The 17,332-nt window shown below is 39.8% G+C and overlaps 1 protein-coding gene across 5 annotated transcripts in view; it reads right to left on the bottom strand.

Annotated features, from left to right (window-relative positions):
* The window catches only part of Cdin1 (CDAN1 interacting nuclease 1), a 205,346-nt gene extending 190,990 nt beyond the window's left edge, over positions 1-14,356 (bottom strand). For 2 of the 5 annotated variants that reach the window (NM_001399491.1, NM_001399492.1), the window contains exon 1: positions 13,980-14,286. In NM_001399491.1, coding sequence (NP_001386420.1) covers positions 13,980-14,080 — 101 coding nt within the window. In that variant the 5' untranslated portion in view covers positions 14,081-14,286. Of the gene's footprint in view, positions 1-13,979 lie in introns of all 5 variants that reach the window. The other 3 variants (XM_039106476.2, XM_039106477.2, XM_039106478.2) reach the window with 3 other exon arrangements.
* Between the last annotated feature and the right edge of the window lie 2,976 nt (positions 14,357-17,332).

Below are 17,332 nucleotides of genomic sequence, written 5' to 3'. Positions count from 1 at the left end.
GCAACGCTTTGTCAATGCCATTCAAGTTTTTAAATATATTGTTTTTGTAAAGGGACGAAGATCATTAAAGTGATTTTAACACTTTTATTTGAACCAGTTGAAATAAAGTAGATCTAACCCTGAGAGTTTCTCTTTTGACCTAAATACAGTGTTGTGGAATCTCTGTGATGTGAGTAGAAAAGAAAGAGGGGTGAGGTCTCGTCCAAGTCATTGTCACTGAACTGTGAAGCACAGAAATTAAAGGCTATCTTTGAAGGTAGCATTCTAGAACACAATGTATTAATAAAAGGAAAGACTTAAGGAGTAATAATTCTAGTCTCTTTATAAAGTCTATGTAACTCTGTATTTTCCATTAGTCTTCACATGATTGGTGCTAGTATGACAAATGGCTTTAAGCTCATTTAGAAATACATTCTTCAAAGCTGACTACTGCCTGTATTAAACACTAGAACCAAGTCCACATTCAGGTGATGATCAAGCCCAATATGTCCAGAGGACACTCTACCTAAACACGGTTTTTGGATTCTAGTTGTATCCTTATAAGTAAAACTCAGAATCCAAACTGGTATTTGATCAAATACACCAATTAACACACAAATCACCTTCCTATCAAATTGAGAAGGAAATGTTCCCTAGGTTCTCAAACTGTGGGTTGTGACCCCTTTGAGGTTTGCATATCAGATATCCTGCAGCACGTCAAATATTTATATTACAGTTTATCATAGTAGCAAAATTACAGTTATAAAGTAGCAACAAAATAATTTTATGGTTGGGGATCAGCACAACAAGAGGAACAGTATTAAAGGGTGACAGCATTAGAATAGAACCTCTGCACCAAGGAAAATGATCATAATGTTAAGAGCTGGGATTTTAAAGTATTTTCACATGTAATTATTTTATTGATGCCTTACATAGTGTTCATATAACATTATTGCTTGGGGGAAGAAAACAGAATATGATATCAGGATTTCACCACAATTAGGAGGAGGAGGAGGAAGGAAGGGAGGGAGGGAGGGAGGGAGGGAGGGAGGGAGGGAGGGGAAGGAGAAGGAAGAAGAGGAAGAAGGAAGGAGGAAGGAGGAAGGAGGGAGGAGGAGGGAGGTGGGAGAAGGGAGGAAGGAGAAGGAAGAAGAGGAGGAGGAGGAAGAGGAGAAAGAGGAGGAAGAGAAAGAGGAAGGAGAGAACCAAGAGCTGATGTTAGGCAAAATCTTTTCACTCCTAATTTTCTAAGTCTAACTACAACTCTACTACAACTTGAAAAAGCACTGCGAGAAACATCCTCGAATAAACAATTATAACAATACCAAGACCTGTGGGAGCCAGGGTATCAAGATCTGTGTTTAATATGTTACATATTCTCATTTGATTCGGTAAGGATTTCATTTCATAAATAAAGGTATTTCATCAAGGGAGACAGGAACCCATCATAGCTTATCTGACAAGGAATTCAGGAACTCAGATCTGTATGTTTATTTTCAGGAATCAAGTTCTTCAAACCAACTTATTCAAATCTTTAAAATAAAAAATTCTCACAGCCTTCTTGGGTGTGTGGTATAAGGTTTGGGCCCATAATTTATAAAATTATATATAATTAACCAAGCAGGCAAAGCTAAGTAACCAACCAAGGTCTAGGCCAGGCTATAACTCTCCAAACTCAACAGCACACCCAGTTAGGTCACTCTGGTGGGACCGCCCCCTATGAATCCCATTTGTCACTCTACAATGTACAATCTGGCCTTGTAGACTTAAAAAAATTATATTTTTCAGCCTGTATGAGTCAAGTGGTGTACCTATACATATGTATGTGTTTGTGTGTCAAGGCCTGAGGTTGACAGTGGTGAAGTTTTCTGAATGGCAATGGACCTTATTTATTGAGGCAGGGTCTCCTAATTAGGTTATATCTACCCTAATGAACAGCTTACTAGGGATCTGCTAACCCCACCTTCTGAATGGTGGAATTATGGGTAGGCCACCATACCCAGCCAGCATTCACATGGGTTCTAGGGGACCTGGACGCCAGTATTTACATTTGCATAGCAAGCACATTCCCCACTACGCCCGCCTATCTCCTCAGCCTTCTCTAATGACTAATAATTATGATGTAAAAAAAAAAAAAAAGAAACATATCACTTGAGTCTCTACAAAACTGCACTAAGTTAATTTGTAACCAATTAAGAATTTCCCATTGTCTTTCCTAAAATGGCTAAGCAGGATATTCACTTCTTATGTTGAAATAACTAGTAATTAAAAGTATAACTACTAAGCTTAAAGTTTCTCTAGAAATAACTTCTGACCTGATAAGCCCTCAAGTATATAACACTGGTGGACCATTTCCAAATCCCTTAGTGTCAGGTCAATCAACTGTGAGACATACACAATACCTGCTGTTCCTGGGTACTGCGAAGATGCAACGTTAGAAATTCAGACACCACATAGAAAGAGGAAACCGCCTAATACAATAAGAACGAATAAAGGGCTGATGGAAGAACTTTGAGCACCTTTCCTAAAACAAGTCAATGAGAACAAAGCAGGGTAAGAAACATCTATAAAAGTCATGTTCTAATCTATGTAACATGTAATGCAAAAAGCCTTCATCTGTGGGATTTGGAGTTAAACAACTAACTGCCTTTGGGGGTGTTCAAGTTGGGGTTAAGGGGAGCCCAGGATTGCAGAATTTTCCAAATTCTGTGATATGAGACCCACAGCACAGACTGTTAGCTACCAGTGTGAGCTACGGGCCGTAGGGTCTGGAGAAGATACTCAAAATCAACTCTCAGGAGCCAAGAAGAGACAGTTCCAGCACTCACTGGCCATCAGCCAAACTCAGCCCACAGACTTACTCTGTTTGGCCAGGAAAATGTTGGCCCACATGGTGTTTTAAAAATTCGAGCAAACTGAAAACATTAAACACTCAGGATTTTTTTTTCCTTTAAAAAAAGGGTTGGGAGGTGGGGGAGTAAGTTCTAGACTGGATGCCTGAGGAGGAGCCCTGACAGCAGTGCAAAGCAGCAGCTGCCCTGTCAGGGCTCAGAATCCTGCTTTTACTTTGCCACATCCAAACCAGGCCAGCTGCATTCACTCTCTTGTCACTGGTACCTGCTTGGGCATTGGTGTGGTGGGAGTCTGTTCTCCACTGAGGAGCAAGCACTTCCACAGTTATGCCACAGTCACGCAAACAGAGAAAGCAAGGAACACTACTTCTCTCCAGGTCTCTTCATTTAAGCATTCGTGAACTGGGTCAGTTCTAAATGTGACCTGAACCCAACACTAGTTCACTCTAGGCCACTAAATCCAAAATAACATAGCACTGTTTATGATCTGCACACATAGGAAACACACAGTGCAAAGAAAAAATCCCAAATGCAAATTTGGGATTAATGGTAGTTTTATCTTTATATGTCCATATATTATTAGTTGGCTGCAGAGAATATAGATCTAGGGAACTTTTACCTTCACCTACCAGAAAATAATACCTATGAGCTGTGTGTTCTGTGCAGGCTGATACATGCAGGCTATAAGAGTCTGTGGGTTCTTTAAATTTTATACAATGAAGTCTCTCATAGCCCCAGACCATTTACCATCTTAGCTAAATGAGGCTTGAAGTGCCAGTTAATATCAAATTTTATAGCTTTGCCTACCAATATTATCAGTGAAAACAAATAGTAGAATAATACACCTTAAACAAAAGATAGCAGCTTGACGAAATTGTAGCCAGAAACAAAAAGGACTGAAAACATTTCTTGCTGGTTTAATTTCTTGTGTGGTCGGAGGGAGGCTGATTAAATGCTGCTTTACCCTATCTACACATAAGACACAAGAGTTTTATTCCACCATGAGTCAGAGGTACTATGCTGCAAGTGGCAGGGTCTCAGGGAACTACAGCATGCCAACAAGAACAAATGTCAAACCAAGGTGTTTATCCTCCATCTCCGTAGACCTGGTTCCCACTACCTGAGACTGATTACAAATACACATGCTGAACTGTGACTCAAGCCTGCTATGTGCGCATCGAGTCTTTCATCCGGCACACTGATCTGAGGAAGCAGTGAGTGAGCTGGCTGATAAGTGAGCTTAACCAAATGCTCTCATCCCGCAGGTCTGGAGGCTCTGGATAGCCTACAAGATGCTAACTGAGAACTTGAGGATTTCAACAGCCTTAAATGATAACCCTGGTAAATGCCCAGGGTCTGCTTTATCGCCCATTTCCTCCAACAGAATAAACATAAGATTAGAGGTAGATTAGCTTACTCTTTCTTGTTCCACCAGCAAAGCCTAGGTCATAACAATGACAATTTAAAAAAAAAATAAAAATAAATGTAAGTAAGTTAAAGGGAAAAGGACAGGGAGCAGCGGCAATGCACCAGGTATTTTAAGTCTGGTGCTTAGACATGACTTCTGCTCCCAGACAATCACAGAAAAAGACTAGGACCCAGCACTTAGTTGGGGAAAGACAATAGTTCAATATTTGACTGAACAATGGCATGAAAAGACATGAATCTACTTTACTTTCTCTCTACATGAATTTCATTGTTTGAAAATATTTACTCCTATGTTCTTAAATTTAGGGAGCTAAGTTGAATAGTTTTAAACATATTTAGCAGCTGAACTACTACATTTTTAACACTTAAAAGAGTTTCTGAGACATTTCTACTCTGCTTGGAAATGAGAATTGTGGAATCCTACTGTTGAACCCCCAAATGAATCAGGTTACAGTCTGAACAAGACAGGAGGTTGAAAACATGCATTTTCTGTTTGGAGGCATCAGTGAACAGAAAGACCACACCTCCACCAAGTGACACACTGGAAAGTGAGGGAAACCATGTTGGGGCCCCTCGACATGATCTGGATTCTAAGGGACTGTTAGCGATGAGCCTCCTGAGAACAGAGGCATAGAAAGAGAGGAAGAATGGAGTCGGTATTAGCCTCACAGTGTGATCAGGAAAGGGTGGCTCTGTGATCAACATACACCCAGCTTGGTTGCTGTGTCCCCACAAACCAGCTCACTATATAATAACCATCTCGAATGCATGGGGAACAAACAGATCACTCTCTTCTGGTGTCAAGATCCCCACAGTCTTACACGCAGCTATCTCTTTCCCTATTCTCCTTCAGTTAGGGTTTCATTTCGGCCACAGTGTGCTCTATAAAACAGCCCAAGGTGTCGGCAATTTATCAGTAGAAAAGAGACAGTTTCCATCAAATGATTGATAGTACTTACCTTCACTAACACAATTAAAACAACAACATCAAAAACTAGTGTTTACCCCACCCCTGTAACTGTCATGACTTTTATTATGAAGGTCACTTTTCAGACTTAACTGTAACATATTACTTACATATTGTTCTGTCGTTAAAGAAAATTTAACCAATATGGCAAAGGGTATAATAAAAAAAAAAGTAAATTCACCCCATATTTATTTAAAGTCAAATAATAGAATATTATTGTGCCATACTTCCATCAATCTTTTTTTCCTAAGAAAATATGTAATTCTCCTTTGCCATTCTCATACGGGTTACTGCTGAGAAAGCTGAGATAGGATGCCTAAACACTGGCTTAACATGAATTTAGTATTCTAGTAATGTAAACATCCTCCCCACAAAACTATTAAGAAAAACAATCAACCTGTGGCTGCTTCTCAGAATGAGGCAAAGGGTTTTCCTGAATATTCCTTTACTGAGAAGCCACGCTCATCTCATCTCGGCAGTGTTACAAATACAGAAAAGTGTAAATATCTCACGAAAGCTCAACCTTACTTTAGAAAGCAGAGAGGCCATACAGAAGCAAAGTGACCTCTCAGAAAAACAGAGACCCAACCTACAAAATGACAACAAAACCAGAACCTTGAAATCTTACAGAATTTAAAAAAAAATCACTTTACAAGATTATTCCCAAGTACACACCAAACAATCACATTAACTTAGCCAACCCATGCTGACCTGCAGACCTAGATAGTACATGACTTAATGCTACTTCCTCACTCTTGCCAATTAATTGTTATCCTTTGGCAAAGCCATAAACAACATTTCAGGTTCAATAAAAGCTTTTTTCTCCCTTTATGAGCCACTGTCACCTGTTATTTGGAAGTCAGGCTCACCACAACATTATCAGAGTGTAAAAAACCAACCACAAATTAACCACCACTCAACTCAATTTCAAGAAACAAAGCCAACAGAAATACTATTTCAGTTATGTAAACCAGCCCTAAGAGCATTAATAATACATTGTTATACTTCACTGAAATTCTTAAAAATTAGTGAGTCAAAGCCAAAAAGTTGTTCAGTGTCATAAATCAACTAGGGAACACTGAAATATCAAAGGCAAGTTTCTGATATTTGCTGAAATATCAGATAATCAAATCGTATTTATCCAGCATCACATCATCAACTGGTCCATGTGAATATTTCTACTTCCTGCTAACCTACTGCCTTTTGTCTCAAGACAATATTGTGTACATATGTTTGGAAACGATACTCCTCAGAGATTTCACCTACTGTAGACAAATGAGTACATTCTAAGAGCAACCCCACTCACGGTCCTTACAGTCTTGTCAGCTCTGCACTAGACCACGAGTTTCACCTGCTCTGTGTTAATGCTCATCATAACCTTAAGGAATTTAACAGGGAGCACCAAGGAAATAAGATTTAGGAGACAGACTCCATGAGTTTGAATCCTACTTCCTCTACGTCTGAGCTTGGAGATTTGTCTCCTCCTCTTACAGTGTGGGGGCACTGACCTACACTAACATGTAGTTTCCTAAGGACAAATGGTTGCAAAAAGCAAGCAAGAACAGAAAACAGGACTCCCTGTGAGAAGACGTGACAAAATAAAATACATCCTGTGTGGCCAACAGGGGCTAATCCAAAGTCAACAGTGGCCCATGGCTGCCCCAGATTAAACCTGAACACTTCCAAAAAACACAAATTAAGTGATATTTTTGTACACGTCCGTAACTAACCATACTGGACCCCTAAGTCCACCGAGGACCAGTAAATTCAACATAGGCAGAAGCATAGCAGAGGCATCCTTCACTCCAGTATTCTAGTTAAAGACAGAGGAAGATCACAAGAAGACGGCTGAGTACATTTTTTAAACAGCGGGAACCTAGTAACAGGTTTTAACTACTAATTTTGAGATTTTATGTGGAGCAGGAAATGAAGCTATGTTTTTAAATGAATGGTTGCCCACGTTACTATCTAAGGATGGGAAAATAGTAGGAGATGTTGGGACCAACACAGAAAAACCATACCTACAAATCTGGAAGGCACAGTTAGAAAACCCAGAGCCCAGTGCCCGAGGGTAGAGATTTAGCAAGGGGGTATACAGATACTTGTTGACAACCATGAACTCAAACGTTTGATGTTTAACTCAACTACACAGCAACCGAATAGTCAACACGTGATTTAAAAAAAAAAAAAGGAAAAAGAAAAACAGAAACACGTGCCGGAGGGCTTAGTTTACTAGTAAAAGAATCTCCAACAAATGTGTATTTTCCTTTAAATAGTACTTGAGGATAAGTGTGATAGCACTCACCTCTAATCCCAGCACTGACATATATGTCTGTGAACTAGTACTCCTGGACCAGGATTATATAGTAAGATCACATCTCAAGATACATAGATAAATAGGTAGATGATAGATAGATAGACAGACAGACAGACAGACAGACAGACAGAAGATAGATGGATGGATGAATGGATAGATGGATAGATAGATAGATAGATAGATAGATAGATACATAGATAGATAGAATGAACCTATTCAAGAAATCTTTCAATTTCTAAAATTCTATAATTCTACTATATAGAGATATTAGTTATGTTTTAATCTGTTTTCTTGGTACTATAGGCTACTCTAATTAATTATAACACACCTTGTTTTTTGTTTTATCCAAATTGTGTCACAAATGGAGTAAACACATAGTGAATTATTGTAGATCAAATGTTCTAAGATAAAGTGGTAAAAAGTTCTGCGCACACCAATGAACAGCATGGCCTTACTATAGGGTTGTTTCCCATAAAATTACAATAGTAGACAATACTGGTCTGATGAATACTCCAGTAAAACCTGAACCACTATTAGGTAAATATAACTACTGAGTTTTGTGAAAGACCCACTGATGGGACACTCAACTCCCTGGGAAAACAGTAAAGATGTGATGAGAAACAAGTTGCCTGTATGTCATCTCTCAAAGGCATTCAATAAAGGAGTAATAGGAACCTTACCCTAGAGACACTCGGCAGCCATAACCACACCGAAGCGAATGAAGTTACATCTAACAAGAAGACATGTGACATCATATGCCACTGACTCCATGCTAAGAAGGCCATGCCATTTCTGGGGTGCTGTTGTCGAAATTTTCTACCCTAAATCTATTAGAAGAAACAAAAAGCATACAGAGGGAGAGACTCTTTGGAAACAACTGATCAATACTCTTCCCAGACATATCAAAATCATAAAAGACAAACAGGAAATATCTCATACTGGAGAACTCCTAGACTGTGATGCTAGAACAGGACAAGTGTGTGTTGGGGGGAGGTAGGGGGTGGAGAACTGTGAAGCTCAACAAAGATCTGCAAAGAAACTGACTATAATATGTTAAAACTAATTTTGAATTCTGACTATTGGTCCAACAGTCATACAAAATGTTAACATTCAATGGGAAAGGGCAAAAGATTCTCTGGAATCTCCTACAAGTTCTCTGTAAGTTCACTTATTTACAGATACATATAATGTAAACAATAGACTGTTTGTGCAGGAATGCATATAACACAATCTTAGAAGGAACAGTTGATTGGACTGGAAGTGTCTTCCTGAATTAGAATCCCAGGAAATGAAGTATAAAACTCGGACAATAAATACAGCCCTGACACTAGTTAGGTACTTGACTCACATAGGACACCGATCTGCTAAAGGCAGAAAGATCTGCTACGACTAAATGGCACAGAATAAACAACGGAATGAATGAGGGTGGATTCCAAAGTATAAAGAATTAAAGCTTGCAAAGCTCTACCTCTTCGCATTAAGTGAAGATTCTGTTTTTTTCTTACACAACGCTGGGAACTGCACCCAGAGCCTGTCTGCATGTGCTGGGGAAAGATGACTGAGCTCTATCCCTCAGGTTAAGGAGAGAATTCTACGGACAGTTAAAAAGAAGTGCCCAAATTTGATAAAGTGGCTTGAAATGACATAATTTTGCAATTTCAGCAAAAACAAAGCCCTGGGAAGTAAGGTTTCCCTCAGGAGGCATGGAATAAAAATAAAATTAATGCTGGGGAAAACGTACAGGCAGGTCTCTAAGCAGATATCAAAATGAACTGCAACTGGGAATACTCCACAGTAAAGCTGGGCATGGTAGCCTTTAGTCCCAGCACCCCAGAGGTTAAGGTATGCCAATCTGAGTTCAAGGCCACCTAAGTCTACAAGGTGAGTTAATTCCAGGACAGCCAGGGCTGCACAGAGAAACTTTGTCTCAAAACAAAACAAAACAAACAAAAAGAATTTAAAGATGAGCCAGGAGTGGTGGCACCCAAGCTTTTAATCCTAGCCTGGTCTAAAGTGAGAGCTTAAAGGATAAAACAAAAGGAGCCAGGTGTGGTGGTGCACACCTTTAATCCCTGCACTTGGGAAGCAGATCTCCAAGAGGTCAAGGCCATGGTCTATATCATGACTTTTAGTTAGGACAGCCAAGATTATACAGAAAGACTCTATCTCAAAAATCTAAAATACAAAAACAAAGACAAAGGAAAAAAAGAAGCACAAATTGAAATTTAAGGGAGTTAGAAATCAGAATACTTAAAAGCAAACTAGAAAACGCCTAAAACAAAAAAGACATTAAAAAAAAAAAAAAACAACACCTTTAACATGAGTACATCCGACAAATAATAATTTCATAAAAACAAGTACTCCCACAGAATGGAGCCATTATAGAACACTAAATGGCTCCATGGATGCAACAGGAAAATTAAATAAAAACTATTGACACAACTTAGAACTTATTGTAATTGTAAAAACACTAGGTGCAGTGATAGCCCAAAGACATACTACTGTTCTTGCTTGGATGAAGACCTCGATTTTGATCCTGAGAAATGCAAAGAGAAAAGAAGCTAATATAAACTCGAATTACCAGAAGTCATTATTACTTCAACACAGTAAAGATTAAATAATGACTGCTCAATGCTGGCAAAAGTTCTCAAAAATAAATATGCTTTGATCTGAAACAGTCAGTGGTTGGATTCAAGTGCAAACACTGGCCTCCTGGAGTCCCCAAGTCCCTCTCAGGCGTCTACAAGGTCAAAGCTATCTTTAAAAAAAAAAAATATATATATATATATATATATGTGTGTGTGTGTGTGTGTGTGTGTATATATATATATATATATATATATATAAAATACTATTTCCCTTTCTATTCTATTGATATTTGTGCCTATAATACGCTACAGTACATAAACTTCCAACTCTTTTTCAATGTGTTTTTCATAGAAATAAAATTCTATTACTTTCCCCTCCCGTGCCCTTCCAACTACCCTCTCTTGAGTCTCTCCAAAAACCCAACCCTCACTCAAGTTGATAGGTTTATTAACTTACACCTAACAACAAATTGAGGCCAGGGTACTACAGCCGTATCCAAACTCATGTCCACTCAGCTTAAAAATAAAATGGCTATTTCATTTCAGAATATTCACTAACTGGGTGATATTAAACCACATCCTCTTAAAATTCTGTATGCTGAATTTAGAAATCAATAGGAGGACCACTTAGTGAGATATAATAGTATCCGTGGAGGAAGTCACCTGACTGAGAGCTGAGCTAGCCATTTTTCCCCCAGGGAATACAATTCTTACTTGAATAAACAATGAATGAAATATGATTATTCAGATTTGGGTATCTGGCAGACGTTTTTCTCAGATACAAATGACGTGAGCCTGTCATTTCAAGGAAAACAACTAATAGCATGTGTTACCAATGGAAAAATTTGAGCTTTCAAGGGAAAATTCAAATATTAGAAAGCTCATATCCATCACTATAGCTTGACAGCTTCAAATCTTACAGACCTCTAACGAGATCACTGGTGAGATTAGCAAACATGGTTTTTTGTTTTTTTTTTCATACAGTAGAATGAAAGGTGACAACATTTTGAAGGTTTGTATGGTTCGAATCAATACTGCATAGGTAAAAGACCCATGAAAGTTCAAAAAAGCCCGCTGGGTTACAATGCAAGAAGGTGACAAATGTTTGATGAGTTTCTTATCCCACATTATAGTCAGCCTTCAAGGAACTAGCATTTGTTAGGTTTTGTGTAATAAAAACACCATAGTTTTTTTTTTTTTTTTTTTTTTGGAATCCACAGTTATCTAAAAAGCCTATTAAGTTTCTCTTTTTGTTTGCAACTACATATGAGGCTAGAGTTTCTATTTTTTTTCTTTTTCTGTGGCAATGTATACATGTGTATGACCACATGCCTGTGGGTATACTCATGCATGCATGTATATTTGGTGGCACATCTGATATCTTCTCCTAGGGCTCTCAATATTTTAAGACAGGGCCTCTCATGACCTCTTCACTGCTAGGGCTTCCATTGCAACTCTCCTCCATATGACAGGGTCAGGTGTGTCATAGCAATAGCCCGTGTTAGATTGCTTTCTATTGCTACTATAAAACACTGGGACCAAACAGGCAACTAGGGGAGGAAAGGGTTTATTTCAGCTTATAGTTACAGACCATCACAAAGATAGGAACCTACAAACAGGAACTAAAGCAGAGACCATGGAGGGACAATGCATACTGGCTTGTTTCTCCATGGTTTGCTCAATCTGTTTTCTTACTCATTGCAAGACCACCTAGGGGTGGGCTGGATCCTCTCATATCAACCACCAATCAAGGAAAAAATACCTCATGGAGAGAGACAGGAGAGAGGCTCAGAGGGCCAGGAAAGTGAATGGAAATCTATAGCTACCCTGGGGGTCGGGGGTGAGGGTCAGGAGGAGGTTGGGGGATCTCAAGGAAGTCCCAGAGACATGGGATGGAGGAGGCTCCCAGAAGTCAACACAGGTGACCCTAGCTGAGATGCTTAACAGTGGAGACATGGACCTGAAGAGGCTGCCTCCTACAGGATCCAAATTCAGGTCCTCATAATCTGCATAGCAAAGCACTTTCCTCAGTGAGCCATTTTTCCAGTCCTTCCTCTTATCCTTTTATCAGCAACCCATAACAACCAGTTAAATATAAAAACAGATGCAGCTTCTTGTTTCTAGGGCAGATCTTAAAGAAATTTGCAAAAGTATACAACCATGTCTCAACCTTTTTTAGAATTATGGCTATTATACATAAAATGTCAACAAATAATAAACTTACTGTTATTCAAAACAAATTTAGTAACATTTTATTTAATTTCTCAGCTTTAATTTAAATTTTAGTAAATACTTAAGGATGTAACCATACATATAACCATACAAAGGAGATATATATATATATATATATATATATATATATACACACACACATATATACACACATATAGTGGGCTGGTGAAATGGTTTAGTGGATCAAAGCACTTGCCACCAAGTCTAACTACGTGAGTTCCATTGCCGGACCCTTCTGATGGCAGGAGAGAAACAATTCCAACTTGTCTTCTGACCTCCACACACACCTTGACACATGTGGATCCAAATACACACATATACAATAATGTTCCTTTGAAAGTAGTAATATGTGTACACAATGACAGCTAAGGGTCAAAAAAAGCTCCCAAACTCCCCAGAAATGTATACATATATGATATAATACCTTCCATATAAAATACATGTGATATATGCATTCATCTTATCCTTTTTCCCCTGGAAGACCAGTCACCACTCATTTCACTGTTCATGGACAGAACTCAAAAACCACTAATGATAGTAATTAAATTCTAACTCGTCAACTGTGTTCTTGAACAGCAACTACTATAAAACCTCTTGCTGTAAGGGTATATAGTACCACCCTTAAGTGCGAACAATATTGGGAGGAAAACTTTTCTCTTTAGAATCTAGGAAAATTGGTCTACCAACTATCAGGTCCTAAGATATGCTTCAGTTTGCATTGGTACCTATTGTCCAATAACTTGTCTTTCCCAATGAAATATCTCTGCTGATACTTGGTCAAAGACTATGCATTACTGATAGGAAAGCTCTCTATTAGGGGTAATTCCTCAATGTCATAATACATTTGAATAAGAAAAAAATATGTACAAAATGTCCTGTGTTATTTAACATATTAATTATGATAACCTAGTTGTCTTGAACAGGTTCTTCAAGTAATGCTTGGATCTCAGTTTTCACATCTTCGAAATGGAAAATCTATGTTATATAATCTCTAAAAGACCTTTCCTAGCAGGTGGGGAAATTCTAAAATACCACAGCAAAATGAAAACCTTCAGACCTTGAGATCCAAATGGCCAGACTCAAGAATGTGACTAACGAACGTCCTCGACTCTATTAAGAATCTTTTCATTGCATAGTCAGCCAAGACAAGGTCCCCTTGCTTGTCACCAGTGGCAACCCTAAAGGGTCCTGTTCATTCTAGATCTAGGTGTCTATGCCAAGCTGGCAGCAAGCCAGTGCGATGAACCACCAATTCAGGTTTTTACTTTGCAGAGATCCCATTGCCCATTAGCCATTGCTAATACCTGTGGATTAACCACTGGTCATCTATAAAGCACCTACTATGTGTACACCCCCATGCCTGCAATACATATCATGTTTTCAATAAACATCTGTTGACTTGGATTCAACCCCAAGGCTCCAGAGGCTCCTGGGGCCTCAGCCATTAACTGTTCTGTATGGTAGGCAGGTGAAAGGTAGAGAGCATTCACATGATCTTCGTCCTAACCCGTTACTATGTTCCTCCCATTTGTGTGTGACACGTGGCTTCTATGTCTGCCAGGGTGGCGGGAACTGCGCTGAAGGTAAATGCTGTGAGAGGGGAGATGGGGACTTACCTGGGGAACCTCTGCTTCAGCTTCCTCAGGCTCTGCCTAGTGGGCGGTACAGACACTAGGCACTGGGCTATCTCCTCGTACTGGGCTTTGGTTAGTATCATATTGGGCCCAAGGAAAAATCACCTTTGGGCTCGTGCAGGCTTAGTGCCTAGAAGCTAGGGAAGGGCAGACTGCGGCACGACCCCGGGCCCTCCTCTTCCTTAGCTATTCCCTAAGCCCCCAAAGCACACCCCTCTAGCTGCACCGCGGGGCGGAGACAAGCCGCGTCCCAGGCTTCACCTCTGTGGGAGAGGCGGGCTGTAGAACTGTTTGCGCCCGCAGAGTGTACTGAGCAGCCGCAGTAAAATGGGCCGAAGGCAACTACCCGCCATCTTAGGTAAGGGCAAAGCAACCAGGAAGTGGCGCCTGAGGACCGAATTCTATTTGTGTCTTTAGGGGCAGGTGTCCCCAACTTCACCTCCCTGAGATTGGAACACAGACGCCCATTGAAACCTCTCTGCCAGCTTCGAGAAACGTAGACGGCCCGTCTCACAGTTCACGGGCCGGGTCTCACGGGTGCTCCTCCAGCCTTGAGCTGGAAACCCGGAAGTGCTGTCTGGGCGCGGGATTTGAATGCGTTTTTTTTTTTCAGACACGCCCAGTTCTGCGGCTCTGAGCAGACAGCCTGCAAAGAAGCAAGGTGAGCAGAAGATCAGCAGTGGAAAGATCTCTGCGAGCCAGCAGTTTGGCCAGTGATTGGAAAGTCCTTCAGCCTCTCTCATGGAAAGCAATGCTGTTTTGTTTGTTTATTTTTTGTTTTTTTGAGAACTTAAGATCTGCATCTTAAAATAACTGGCAGTAGAATGTTAATTTCACCCCCTTATATTCCTGGCCCCCCAAATAGTGAGTGCACAATAATGTGTAGAAACATGAACTTCTGGGTTAATACATTAGAACATCAGACCCTCTAATTTTTTTTAACCTTTGTTTCTAAGATGGGCATATGGTGTGTGTGTTCTCTTCAAATTTAAACGTTTTGAGCAAATGGAAGAAAATCTGCTTAGGATTTAGCGCACTTTAACGGTTTACTGCTTTCATTTGGTGTAAAGTGTAAGTTGGAAGATTGACCTAGATAAGACCCCATTGATAAATTTCTTAATCCATCAAAGTCCTAATTATTTTACCTATAAAACTTTGTAATTCATGAGGCTGGTTTTAAGACAAATAAGGTATATAGCCAAGCTATGGAATCACCCTAGATGTTAGTCAACAGATGAGAGAATAAACAAAATGTGGTATAGGAACACAGTTATACAGATTAAAATGATGTCTACTTCTGGAAAAAAAAGGACCCAAACAAATATTTTGTGTTTCCTCCCATTTGTGGACCTTCAGTTTTAAATAGATCACAAGTGCGCACACGTTTACATAACTCACATATATTCGTGAAAGAAAGCAGAGATACACTGAGCAAGAAATAAGACTGGGGGAGTGTGGCCATGATAAACATGAAAGAATTTATATTTGTGAAATCAGCACTTCATACAATGACCATCTGTCAATAAAAACAATCAGATAGTACAAGAAAAGTTTACTTCGACAGCATTCAGCAGATAATCTGTATAGCCTAAATGAGTTAAGTAATAAGTTGCTTAAGTAAACTGGAGAGGATGTTTACTAGATAGCGCTTTGAGGGTTTTCTTGTAAAGACTCACTTAATCCCAGTAACTTCCCCTGATGCAGGTTCTATCGCCATTATTGCTCTGTCCTTCCTTTGTTTAGAATGAACAAAGGCATAAAAGGTCAAGGAACTTCCCAGAGGTCATGAGAACAAGTCAATAGCCAGAGTGGGATTCAAGCGAAAATTGGTATGTGGAGTTTCTGCCTCTCAACATTGTGTAAGCACTTCATCTCGTAGTCACTCTCCTAAACCCCCAGGGTAAGGATTTTGTTCTAAGTAAATACTCTAATTTAAAAAAAAAAATCATATACAAAGGGCTCTTTTTCCCCTTTAGTGTCTTACTACTTTATTTTCTCTACAGTCCCCAAAGTCCAGTATCAACAGTGGATCCTAAATTGAGCAAGCACTGCTAGTTTCTAGATCTTTCTATCAGAATGTTTCCTTCCCATATGCTTTACATCTAGATCTGGTTGTGTGACATTAGTACATAACTGTTATTTATGGCAGTGTAGCCTGGAGTTGCCACCTGGCTAGTTTGTTGCTGACCTTGCCGTGACTTGTGCATGAAAGCTGACTGACGAGAAGCAGACACCACTTGGTTCCCCATTCGTCTCCCCTTCACGGCTTCACTCCTTCCAGTTCACAGCCATCGGGTTTTTATAGAAAACATCAGTTCAAGGATGTTTGCACTAGTTATTTTTATAGCAACCCCTCTCCCCAGCTTTTGTCCTGCCCTCGCCCTCACAACCCTTATAGAAAATGCCAGGTTTGTTTGCTTGTTTTTATTTTGAACATGCTGGCAGCTTACAATTTTGACTCAAATCTGGTTGATTGTTTATAAAGTTAGTCCTGGGAGAAAAGGAGGGTTCTGTGCTGCTTTCATTGGCAGTGGCATATTAAGTACAAAGTAAGAACTGAGCAGAGCTGTTCTGTTGATGCTTAATTGGCCTCTTTTCCCTCCTGACAGAAATGCTTGCAATTGGCTGAGTGTGCACGTGAGGCCTCCTTTCTTCCTGCTTCTGTCAGGTTTGCTCTCATCTCTCATCACACCCTTCTATCTTTCATCTGCTATTGTTTCTTCTAGGGCTTCCTCTCTCTATGTTGGAAGTTTGTGCGCCTGTTTTTCAGTCAGCCAGAAATATCATTTCCTCATGAAGTGATGGAGGGCTATGAAATAAAATCACAAAACTAAAACCTGAAACAAACAAGAAACCAACCTGGTCAGCTACCTGTTCGGACTTGGCCACAGAATGTCCAATCTGGAACAACTGACGGGTTATCCTGAATGCTCTGACACTAAGCACAAGCAAGGGAATGGTTGGGTCTTCATCTGAAAGGGAAAAAAAGAGTCTTAAAAAAATATAGGAAAATGTAGCAAAACATACTAAGTGGGGGGTGTAGGGGTACTGGGGGTGGGGGCGGGGGAGTAGAGCCTGGTTTAGCACCCTGGAAAAACCTACAGTTCTACAAAGGGACAGAAGTTGGGCAGGTTTCCTTGAGCCAATTCCTGGATGATATGAATGTTGAACATTTTAAAAGAGGGATGGGGTATGAATGGGAGGCATGTGATCATCTCAGCAATGATACTAATACAAAGCTGAGTTAGGTAGCTGGGAAAATTCTTCCCTCTGTAACAGAGTTCTAGGCAGAGTGAAGAGTCCATGGCCTTGGGAAGACTCAGCCACATTTTCAA

This window comes from Rattus norvegicus, chromosome 3, assembly GCF_036323735.1.
Source record: "Rattus norvegicus strain BN/NHsdMcwi chromosome 3, GRCr8, whole genome shotgun sequence".
NCBI lineage: Eukaryota > Metazoa > Chordata > Mammalia > Rodentia > Muridae > Rattus > Rattus norvegicus.
This window is presented reverse-complemented; position numbering and strand designations above follow the sequence as displayed.